This window comes from Rhagoletis pomonella, unplaced genomic scaffold (genome assembly GCF_013731165.1).
Source record: "Rhagoletis pomonella isolate Grant_MI unplaced genomic scaffold, Rhpom_1.0 Rhpom_scaffold_00016, whole genome shotgun sequence".
NCBI lineage: Eukaryota > Metazoa > Arthropoda > Insecta > Diptera > Tephritidae > Rhagoletis > Rhagoletis pomonella.
The window spans coordinates 4,112,645-4,125,250 of record NW_023458570.1 but is presented as its reverse complement, the minus strand read 5'-3'; the positions used below and the strand labels follow the sequence as shown (position 1 = coordinate 4,125,250).

At 38.6% G+C, this 12,606-nt stretch overlaps 1 protein-coding gene across 1 annotated transcript in view; it reads right to left on the bottom strand.

Annotated features, from left to right (window-relative positions):
• Nucleotides 1-12,606, bottom strand: part of LOC118749434 (neural-cadherin-like) — a 201,473-nt gene that overhangs the window by 161,494 nt on the left and 27,373 nt on the right. The window contains exons 3-4 of the mRNA XM_036484236.1: nt 3,233-5,534; nt 2,895-3,065 (exon numbers count right to left, since the gene is read on the bottom strand). Coding sequence (XP_036340129.1) covers nt 2,895-3,065; nt 3,233-5,534 — 2,473 coding nt within the window. The remainder of the gene's footprint in view (nt 1-2,894; nt 3,066-3,232; nt 5,535-12,606) is intronic.

Sequence of the window (12,606 nt, the reverse complement as noted above, 5' to 3'; positions counted from 1 at the left end):
TCTTCATCTTCATCTTCATCTTCATCTTCATCTTCATCTTCATCTTCGTCGTCTTGGTCTTTATCTTTTCCTTTATCCTGATCTAAATATGTCCATTCTTTTCTTCATTTACATATTCACCCCCACCATTGTTATTAGGTTAGGTATTTAAATTTTCCTTCCTCTTTGTCTTTATATCTAGGTTTCTTTACTTTTATTTTAATTTCTGTATTTATCACTTTCTTCTTCCCCATACTCAACTTTACCTTCTTCTTTGTTTGAGTCTAATCTATTCATGTACATACATACATACATCTTATTCCTAAACTGCTGCTTAGCACGTTTCTTTAATTCGCTATCAATATTAAAGCATACATTTAGGGGGCATTTCCGCCGCCCCAACCATGTACATGTATGGCATTGGTATTGGTGTGACTTTTGAATTGATTTTTTCGCTCTATTTTAAACTGATTTGAAATTTTAAAAATTGCCTGCACATCAGCATCAAAACACCTTTCTAATGATATATAATTGTTTATACCTTAGAAGTATAGTTTAGCCGTAAAAGGGGTGTAAAGGAAACATGATTGCCTATTTATATATATGATAACATGCTTAAGTTTCAGAATTCCAAATATTTTTTATTTAAACTAATTTAAACCATCACAGTTCCAACCGAAATCCAAGAAGTAAAAAAATTTAATAATTTCATAAGCACACTTTTAATGGTTCTATCTGTGAAGCTACACATTTTTATTAAACACGAATTAAAGGGAATAACCTACTTTAATTTAAGCGACCCAACGCAGTTTGAAAGGTATCTAAATGCAGTGCATATTCAACAAGGTAGGAGTTATTTCCACAGTCCTCCCTCTCGAACTATAATGCAAATTGAATTGCAAACAATTCTTCTTGTTGAAAATATGCATAGTATAGTAAGCACAAAAATATTTGGGGTATTCACAACGGTGTCGTAAGTGTCGTGTTGTTGTATGTTGCAAACTTTAAACGCCTAAAAAATATATTAAAGGGGTCCGTAAAGTACCATCAAAGTCATATTATGAATTTTTGTGGTGTTAAATAATAGTTGGTTGTCGTTTCAAGTTCTCTAAGCATTTATTTAAGCTTTTAAAGTTTACGATATACAACAATACGACACTTACGACACCTTTGTGAATCCCTCATTTATGATAAAAACGCTCATAGGCTTCATAAGTTATCGTTTATCGTTGATCACTAGTTTCTCATAATATTAGATTATGATAAATATGTAATGCGAAAACTATACCACGACATAAATTGCTGAAATGAGTTTGACTAGTTTTTGAAAACGATCAATATTATGTTGCTTTCTCCAGAAGCTTTAGATCTCAATCCACTCGAAAGCATTTTGGTCTAAAGTTTTATATGCAAATAACATAACTAGATTAAAAAGTCTTAAAACGAACGCTAATCAATAATTTCTGTATTCACAAAAAGCTGATGCGAATAATGTCAAGAAATCTTAAAGCACTTCTATACAATTTTCGACAGTTTTTTTTTAAACTTTTCGCAGTGCCATTTCAAAAATTTAGGAAAGACTAGTACCGCGCTCTCTTGGGTGCACTTAAGCCCATGGTTAATTGTGGGATTCATGTCGCCTAAAATTATACAATTTCGAAAGACCAATATTTATTTTTCTATAAAATGTGACTTTCGTTCCACGAAAACAATTGAAATTTACAAGAGTATAACTCATGGCCAGTTTTTTTAGTGCACGGTTAAATCTGACTTTGGTTTAAACTTAGTTAAAGCGTTCGAGCTATCTCGTTTAAGCTAAAGTTAGCCAATCAAATGACTGCCCAATGTTAAATATAAACACAGTTTACTCAATCTTTAACTTTAAACTAGCACTGAAAAACTGACCTAAGTAAAACGGTAGTTAAACCCATGTCAGTGGTTTTCAGATAAAAGTCTGTCACTTCGTATGCGCCGATCTCGATCGATTCCAGATCTTCCAAGTACTTTGCATAATAAAAGTTTAACTAGATGATTTTTTTATGTAGACTGACTTGATTCAAAAACGACTTTTAATGACAATACAAGTCATCGAAAAAAATGTTACCATTTTAATTATAAGAATATGGAAATTTGAAGAGCATACACAAATATTTTATGATACTTTACGATTTTTTATTTACTATGCTTTATGTGATCTTTGGCAAAATAACTTACGTCACTTGTTTGGACCCACCCGAGTGAAAATTTCGAACGAAAAATGAATCCAGTTTTAGATTTTGAACAAACTGTTATTTGACCAGACAAAACTGCTTAAAAAAATTTTCTTCAGGAGCCCACAGATTTTGCATTGTTGACCATTTTAAATTTTGTTTTTAGTTTTATAAATTTAATGTGTTAGTTTTTCTACAAAAACTACTTAAGAGTAGCAGAAAATCTGTATGACGTAACAATTGTGTATTGTGTATCACTTTTGACAGGTGAGTTCATAATTGGTAAAATTAGACCAGGTGAAGTAATAAGAGCGAGAATAAAGATTTAACACTACATTATTTGTAAAATATGCCTTTAAGAAAATAAAGCGAGAAAGCTATTTTCTTACTTCACCTGTTTATTATATCACCATGAGTTCATATAAAAAAATTTGCTGTGTTCGACAAGTGTCAAGTGCTAAAACCGCATGAAGATTGGCGAAAAAGAAAAAAAAATATGAAAATAATAACAACAAAGTCTTTTCTCTTTTGAATATAGTTTTACAAAATTTGGTTTCAATATCGTGTTTGTCATTTGTAGTATTGGGTGATGAATTAGGAATGAAGTATTCAAAGATGTTATGAAAACACAAAATGGAAAACGAAATAAAAATTAATGTGCTTGCGTGCCAATTGCATAGTAGATTAAACTAGTGCACTACTTACGTGCATTCATATTCGTTCCATAGGTCCACACATTCGAACGGTTCCGGACATATGACATTCGAGCAAGGTTTATTGGAAGGGCAATTCTTTTCAAGATTCCGTGCCATAGTGGCTTGACCCCATTGCGTACCATTCATAGCCGGTGGTAAAGGCAAATGCTTGCCCTCCAGCCTAAAAAGATTCAAATACACCCACAAATCAAAATGAGTTCGACATGAGTTAGAAAGCCATGCAAACAATGGCCCCGCGGCTTAGCAAACTTCTTAACGCACACAAGCACACATGTACATATGTGGCAGCATTCATCAAGAACACTTCGTTTTTCGCCGTACACTCACCTGATATCATCAAGGCAGCTCTTTTGGTAGTCCGCATACACTTCGAACGTTCGCACGCCTGTATATTCAGCCTTTCCGCCAGCATAAACACCCTCTTGTTTGTCAACCAATAGCCACTGGTGCCCAGCAAATTCAAACGTCTCGTTGTAGCGACGTCCTTCGCCACCATCCAACTCCAGTGTCGCTGCAGAGCCATAACGATTAATACGCACAACATGCCACTGACCATCTTCTACCGCGACCGCGTTCAACCATAAATCTTTCTCTTCCGTACGCAGCGAATTGAGATTGTAGCGGAAGTGTAGACGTGCATCCTTAATTTCTAAAATTCCATATTCGCGGTTATGTTGGTCTGAAACGCGAAACAGTTCCCCATGCTGCTCGCGCGTACGGAAACGCAATTGAATTTGCGTGCTAAAACGATCCGGCTCAAAGCTGAGCGCATATTTAACGTAGCTCTGTTGCTTGAAGGTGGTAGGTATGGTGGGTATGTTACAAGCAGGGCCAGTCCATCCGGGTCGGCATTGGCAGCGTGCTTCTGAAAGCGAGCCAACACAGTTGCCATGTTCCCAACAGCGTGCCGTTTGCTCCGACTGTGAGCAAACTTCTTCCGTTTGTTGGCAACCTGTGACGCTGTTGCGTGAAAGTCCAGGATGCGCCAAGTCATAGAGTTTAGAATTGAATACTAAATTACGTATGCAGCCATCAAAGGCTTTTGCGTTGGGCGCATAATGCCAGAAGTAGAGCGAGGGGTCAAAGAGGTCACGGTATATGCCACCAACCTGCAGTGGACCATTTACATTCAGATATTCATTGAACGGTGGTATTTGTCCACGCGCCTGGCAGGACATGTCATCAAACTCCGGTGGTGTGCCATCCTCCATTTCACTAATATCCGCAGACTTACAAAAATCTATAACCATACGCACATTTTCCGTATCCCAAAAGACATCAATACGATGCCATTCTCCATCATCCAGAGACTTTTTAGTTTTAACACGTAATTCCAAAGTACCTGAGCCGAAGTCTATAAGCAAGCGCGGGTAGCCACGTTCCAGCTCAAGCGCAATGTAATCAGTGATGATCATTTCCTCGCGCTCCGGAGGCACAATGGGACCATTGTAAATGAAAAGGCCATCAGGTTTGCGTGTGATAAACTCCAGACTCAAATGTGACTCGTCGCACATCTCCAACGGTGGGTACCAAGCCCAACCATTTCCGCGGAAGCTGCGCGTAGTCTGCTGACAACGTGGACCATTGTAACCCGCTGGACACGAGCAGTGCGGGCCAAAGCGCGTATCCACACAGCGTCCACCATTGTAGCAAGGTGTGTTGCGACAAGATTCTGGTTTTGAAAAGTTGCGTGCGCCACAAGTACACTCAGCTAAAGTGTCTACGCGCACACCCACCAAGGCAGTCTTATTCGCGTTAACCATATACGGTAACGAGCTGATGTCCAACGTATTCGTACAGGAACCCTCACACATCTGGTTTTCGTATAAGCATTCATCAATGCCAACCATTGTGATATTAAAGCCCACATCCTTTTCGATTTCCTCGCGATTCATCAGCACAATACCGTTGAGACGCACTGGCTTGTAGTATGGAGAGCCATGCGCCGAAAAGCGTATATCGGTAAGTGGTGGATGGCGGCGCTTGAGTTGCACACTGAAAATATCCACGTTCTCGCGATCTGCGTTCAGCAAATCGGCCAGCTTGTCACGGAAACGATCCAATTTAGAGCGACTCAAGCTCTGTGTGCGATAGTTCCAGACGCGTATGAAGTCTTCATCAGTAATGCCGGCAACACGTATAGAGCCTGAGTTGATTACAGCTTCATGAGAGATTTCACGCACTGTTACCGATATATTTGCTGGCACATCAGTTTGGGTGTGTTTGCGATCGTAAACCTTGAAGCGCAAGTGATAACGTCCTTCGCGCGTACCAGCTCGCATTGTTACCATGCCAGAGTCCTCATCTAACTTGAAACGAGGATGTTCTTGAGACTCCCAGTAGAATTTCTTATCAGGCAAATCCCAATCGTCTAGGTCATAAACGTACACGCGGCCAATCGGCGTGTCTGGAGACTGACCTTGATAGTTATACACGAAAATGTCTTTAGATCCTGGTTGCATTTTATTGTCGTTGACATCGCCGATGACTACAGTGAGTGTGCTAGTGCCGGTCATCGCCGGTGAGCCATGGTCCTTAATAACAATGGGAATCATGTACTCCTTTTGTTGTTCACGATCGAAGGAGCGGAGAGAGGAAATAACAGCCATGCCATCGCCATTAGCGCCCTCTGTGGAAAAAAGGGAAAATGTAGAGAAGAAATTAGATATTGTAAAAAAGTATTTAAACTTTTATTTCGAAAGTCATAAAAGGGATACTCCGCTAAAATTATAAAAGTCCAGTCAGTAAAATATCGGAAAGTTTATGGAATATTTAATGTTTTTTATTACATCTTCACTTTATCGTAATTAACGGCTCATTTGTAATTTATAGGCAAATCATCCTGAGTAATTTCACTTTGTAAAATTTGTCAATAAATTAAATAGAAATGATATAATCTATCATAAAACAAGAACCAAATGAAGAAAAAATTATATTTCATTTATTTTAGCCCCCACTGTTGAGCAAATTTGAAAAAAGTGCCTAGAGGTACGCAACCCTTTGTTTTTTGAAATCAGGTACAAACTACTTCAAAGTGACTGTATAGCGTATGGAATTATCACAAGCAAAGAAAAAATTGTTAATTTAATTGCAAAGCTATTTAATTTTTGTTCATCTTTAGGAGTTTCCGAAGACAATGACGTAATGAAAAAAAGTTTTCGCAAATTTTTCGATGGTTTTTATTAATTACAGGCATATATGTAATACTCCTATATTGGCAGTAAGAGCTAGTACCGTCCGAAAACACTGCAGTACAGATATATCAATAAACCCGTACGAAAGAAAAGGAACACATACGTTTATAAATAAACATGTACACAACACATGTACAAAAACGGCACTCAAGTACACAATACATTGACAAAAACGGTATCTACTAGACTGTCTCGCTTTGATTTCGGAATGCTTACACATTGAGAAGTTAGCTCACTGCCAATATAGAAGTATTACATATATGATTACAGGCCAACCTATTATTCACGCACGCCAGCAGTTTTCTGTCAAAAATTTCTCATGCGCATACAACTTGTATGGGACCATCCGAAATTGAACGGCACACTATGGGCAATATGAGGCATTTGCTGATCACAAATCTGTAACTTTTTTGTTTTTAAAGTTACAATCATGAAATTTTTCGTGTAGATAGTGTAAACCATGTTTCCATAAATGTAAACCTTAATGTAAATAAATGTAATAAATGAAAACCATAGTTCCGAACTTTTGGGGAATACGCAGTAACTGCCCGTATCAGCATGCAGATCTTTCTTAACCATTGTGAATAAAGAGTACCTAGCAGGTTATCGGACATATTTTTTCTCGAAAACGAGCGCCCCTATTCTAGATGTATTCCTTACCCATTGTGGGTACTGGAACTGGAAAATTAGTATTGGTACCTGCAACTCACAATGGTCGAGAAACATCTGCATGCTGATACGGGCAGTTTACTGCGTATTCCCCAAAAGTTCGGTGTGAATTGCAGGTATCAATACTAATTTTGCGCAGTTGGAGGACCTAGCAGGTAATCGTCCTTAAAAGTAGGCAGCTAACTTTTTTATCGTTATTTACTCCCGTTTGATTGTAAAATATTGGAAATGTAATAAAAAATTGTATTTCTTGGTAATTCCGTATGCATGTTTTAAGGTAATTTTTTCTAAAAATTATTAGAATCTCACAAATGAAACATCAGGTAAAAGGTGCGGTTGTCTAGTTTTCGAATAAATAATTTTTGTTTGTTAGGTTTTAAGATTTATTATTTATAGGGTTAAAAGCCCAGTGATACTAGTAGCTGCTGAAATCCCGTATTCTCACGTAGTGTCACTTAAAACATCATAACTTCAAATGGCGCAAACTTGCGCAAACTTTTTTCCGTGTAGTAGGTGGATTTTTCGTGCTTTTAATGAATTCAAATTCAAAACATACCCAAGCGGAGAACACCTTCGAATCCATCATCGAAATTTAAAAAAAAACGAAAAAAATGCGTTTTATTACAGAAGCTATTGCTGCAACCTGTTATTTCAAATTAAAATATTTATAGCTAAATTTAAATCTGAATATAACATGTAACTCAAGTCAGTTGGGCAATTCACAAGGTGTTGTGAAGTTATATTTTCCTAACAAAAGTTGTGTTAAAACACGACGGTTGTGAACACCTGTTACGATTATTTATTATATCTCAGCACTTAACCTCACATAACACCGAATAAACATAGGTTGCAGAGTTGTATCGTCATGTGTTATTTTTCTTCACAAAACAATAACAACATTTTTACAACTGTCATGAAATATCATGACTTCACGACAAACACGACAAATACGACACCTTGTGAATTGCCCAAGTATTTCTTAATAGGCCCTTGCTAGGAAAAAAATCCTAAACTGCGGATCTGAATATTATTGCGTTGCGAGTAAAAATTTCAACAATTTGAATATGTCAACTTCTTAAGCAATTTTCACTTTATTTCATTAAATAATAATAATAATAATAATAATAATAGATTGGCGCGTACACATATGTTAGTGTTTGGCCGAGCTTCTCCTCCGACTTGTGGCGTGCGCCTTGATGTTGTCACATAAAGCGGAGGGACCTACAGTTTTACGCCGATCCGAACGGCGATTGTATTTTTATGAGAAGCTGTTTTTCATGGCAGAAATACACTCGGAGGTTTGCCATGGGACGACCGCTGTTAAGAAAAACCTTTTTCTATATTTTTTGCGATGTTGCTTTGACCAGGGCTTGAACCAAGGTGCTGATGAGTGAAAGCGCGCACTGCTTACCACTACACCACAGCGGCCGACAAAATTCATTTAATAAACACACAAAAAATCATAAGATCATTAAAGCACGCTTTATTCCCTAAAGAATGATACCAGTGTTCTTTTCAACTTTTCAAAAATGCATTTATGATCAGCCTTTGTACTAGGCCGATTCATCGTGCGGCGTGCGTAAAAACCTAACTTAAATTTCAAGTTTTGTGTTGCGTGACATTTCGATTTGCCGTTTGTGCTCATATGACATTTTGGCGCGACTATTGGTTCAAATTTCGCTCAACAAACTTCTGTAAATTTGACAGAAGTGCAACTCTGAGAAATCACGCACGTAAATTGATTTCGGTTAAACAAATTTGAAAAACTTGAGTGCGTGCGTAGAAAAACTCACGCCGGTAAAAGTAGGTTGAGTACGACAGCAATCGCACGCGTAGGGTTTTGGTTTGCGTTGTTTGGCTACATGACTTGTCAACTTATGTCAAATATGACGCAGTATAGGCCGCCGCCTATTGGAAGACATTACATTACACAGTCACTTTGAGTTTACGAACAGCTTCATAGCACAAAAAAAAAATAATATTAAAAACCCATTCGTACAATAGAAACTGTCAAAATATGCAAAAATATGCCACAATGGGATGGAAAAGAAACCAAGTTCAGTCAAAATAGTGTACAACCTAACAAAATTAAAAAAATATTACGATATAAAATATGAGTTATAATCAGGTCCGAAAAGTTTAGGCTTTTGCTTGGAATTGCTTATTAAGGGTGTTCAAGTTTAATTTTAACGAGCATGCTTATTTTGCTTATTTCAATGTATAAAGCTAAGTACGGACCTTTTAAGAAATAAATTGCTATTATTTCATGTGTGTCAATAGTAGTGGCCAAGGAGTTTTGACATATTATATTTTACAGCCAGCTTTCTCACTTTTTGCCCAATAAATTTTTCTTGATCATTTCTTCGGTGTTTTTTTTATTCGTCGAACTCTTTAGTTTACAAATAATGCCGCAGATTTGGTTTTTATTAACCATTAACTTCAATAGCATTTCTGCTTGGATACAAAAATTTAAAACCAATGGGTCGTCTCTACGGGAAGATTTTTGTGTTATTGAAGAGATTAAATATAATTTATCTCAAATGGAGAATAGCGAATATAAAAAAAAATAAAACGACCAGTGCAGATCTATATTACTTGAGAATATCAAGCGACACATGTATTTTTATTGCAATTTTTCAATCCTGGAAATAAACTGCATAAAAAAAAAACATTCCATCGCCTAAGCGATTTTGGCCGAGTTCAGCAAAGCACACCAGTCGTTTCTCCTCTGTGCTAACTGACGCCAATTGGAAACGCCAAGTCCTTCTCCACCTGATCTTTCCATCGCAGTGGGGGCCTCCCTCTTCCTCTGCTACCACCAGCGGGTTCCGAGTTGAATACATTCAGAGCTGGAGCGTCGGTGTCCATTCGAAGGACATGACCAAGCCAGCGGAGCCGCTGTATTTTAATTCGCTCCACTATTTTCATGTCGTTGTAAAGCTCATACAGCTCATCGTTCCATCGTCTGCGGTACTCGCCGTCGCCAACGCGTAAAGGCCCGTAAATCTTCCTTAAAATCTTTCTCTCGAACACACCAAGAGCCGCCTCATCGGATGTTGTCATTGTCCATGCTTCTGCGCCATATACCAGCACGGGCATGATGAGTGACTTACAGAGCGTGGTTTTCGTACGTCGAGAGAGGACTTTACTCCTGAATTGCTTACTCAGTCCAAAGAAGCATTTGTTGACAAGAGTGATTCTGCGTTGGATTTCCATGCTGACATTATTATCGGTGTTAATGCTGGTTCCCAAGTAAACGAAATTCTCTACTTTCTCGAAATTGTAACTGTTAACAGTGACGTGGGTACCAAGGCGCGAATGTGCTGACTGTTTGTTTGATGACAGGAGATACTTCGTCTTGTCCTCGTTTACCACCAGACCCATTCGCTTTGCTTCCCTATCCAACTTGGAAAAGGCAGAACAGACTTCGCGGTTTTTGTTACCGATGATGTCGATGTCATCGCATAAGCCAGCAATTGCACGCTCTTGTAGTAAATTATTCCTGAGCGGTTCAGTTCTGAAGCTCTTATTATCTTCTCCAACATCAGATTAAAGAAGTCACTTGAAAGGGAGTCGCCCTGTCTGAAACCCTGTTTTGTGGCGAACGGCTCGGAGAGGTCTTTCCCAATTCTGACGGAGCTGGTGGTATTGCTCAACGTCATTTTACACAGCCGTATGAGTTTTGAGGGGATGCCAAATTCAGACATAGCGGCGTATAGGCAACTCCTTTTAGTGCTGTCAAAAGCGGCTTTAAAGTCGACAAATAGGTGGTGAGTGTCGATCCTTTTCTCGCGGGTCTTTTCCAAGATTTGGCGTATTGTGAATACCTGGTCTATGGTGGATTTGCCAGGTCTAAAGCCACACTGATAATCAATAAGTTCATTGACGGTGGGCTTCAGTCTTTCACACAATACGCTCGATAAGACCTTGTAACCTATGCTTAGAAGGCTGATCCCGCGGTAGTTGGCGCGAATGGTGTGGTCACCGTTTTTGTGGATTGGGCAGAGCACACTTAAATTCCAGTGGTCTGGCATGCGTTCATCTGACCATATTCTGATTAAGAGTTGATGCATGCACCCAGGGGCGCACCCAGGAGTATATTTTAGGGGGGTTTTATATTTCTGAAGATATATCACCGGAAAATACTGAAAATTTGATTCAGATAATACCCTCTTTAAAATACATTTATGCAAGTTTTATGTACAGTATGTAATAAATAAATAAAGGTTTTAAAATTCATAAACTGCACTTTATTTACAGATTAACAGAACTCAAACGCTTTTAACCGACTTCAAAAAAAAGGGAGGTTATCATCTCGCCGGAATACATAACTTTGGACTACGTGAACCGTTTTCAATAATCCTTTTTTATTAGAAAGATAGTGCCTCAAGGTCCCGTAATTTGTTTTAGAGATCCGATGATTAGATCATGAAGAAATTAACGGTACCCCTAAATTTGAATATGAGAATTGAAGTCGGTTGTGTTCTTTCCTTAAAAACTACTTGCTTAATAAAAAGTTCTACAAACCCAAGTTGCGCTCAACTTTCAAAAGTACCTAATACAAAATTTTGAAAAAGAGTCAGTATAAATAAATTTATTGATTCCATGAATTTTTGCACTTCTATGTTCATTTTTTCGATTTCTGGTTTTCGATAGAGATGGTGATTTTTCACGATTGCTAAATTTTTTTAAAATTTCAAATACCGAAAAAATTAACTGAACTCTCAAGAAAAACGAAAAATTCATATAAAACGACGGACGAGAAATGGAAAAGAAATTTTCTTCTACCAAAATTTCTTAAATCAGTTTGCAGCTCTCAAGAAAAAAAATGCTCGTATATTTATTCCCTCATGAAAATTTACAGCAAAAGCAAAGAGCGTTTTCAAGCAACAGAAATTATAATAAATATTTCTTATAATTTCCTTGAGAGCTGGATTCTTAGCTTTAAGATACAGATTGTATTTGAGGTTATTAGCTTTTGGGGGGGTTTGAACCCCAAAACCCACCCCTTGTGTGCGCTAATGCATGCACCTTATTAAGGCCTCGCCACCGTACTTGGATAGCTCAGCTTGCAGGCTGCCAGCTCCAGCAGCTTTGTTGTTTTTCAGCCGCGTTATTGCTATACGTACCTCGTCATAGTCAGGCGGTGGAACGTTGACTCCGTCATCATGGACTGCAGGCTCGGGTTCTTCTTCTCCACAACTTTCCATGCTGCTACCATTTAGTAGGGCGGAAAAGTGTTCCTTCCATAATTTAAGTACGCTCTGGACATCAGTTACTAGGTCGCCATTATTGTTCTTACAGGAGTTCGCCCGGTCTTGAAACCTTCCGTAAGTCACCTAACTCTCTGTTAAAACTTTCGGGCATTCTTCCTGTCGGCCAGCATTTCAAGCTCTTCGCACTCACGTATTTCGGCCTCTCTCTTCTTATTGCGGCAAATACGTCTCGCTTCCCTCTTCAGATCCCTATAGCGGTCCCACATAGCGCGCGTTGCGCCCGAACGCAGCGTGGCCCTGTAGGCGGCATCTTTTTTTCTGCAACTTCCTGACACCCCTCATCGTACCAGTTGTTCTTTCGGGCTCGCTGAAATCCGATTACTTCTTCAGCGGCGGTACTTAATGTGCGGGAAATGTGGTTCCACTGCTCGCATATGTCGGTTTGTTGAAGAGTGCTCTCTGAGAGCAGGTGTGAGAGTCGAGTAGCGAAAACGCTGGCTGTCTGTTGTGATTACAGTTTTTCGACGTAAAGCTTTCCTTGCATATTTGGGCGCACATTTTTTGCTGCACAGAGCCGGGTGCGTATCTTGGCTGCAACAAGATAGTGGTCCGAGTCGATGTT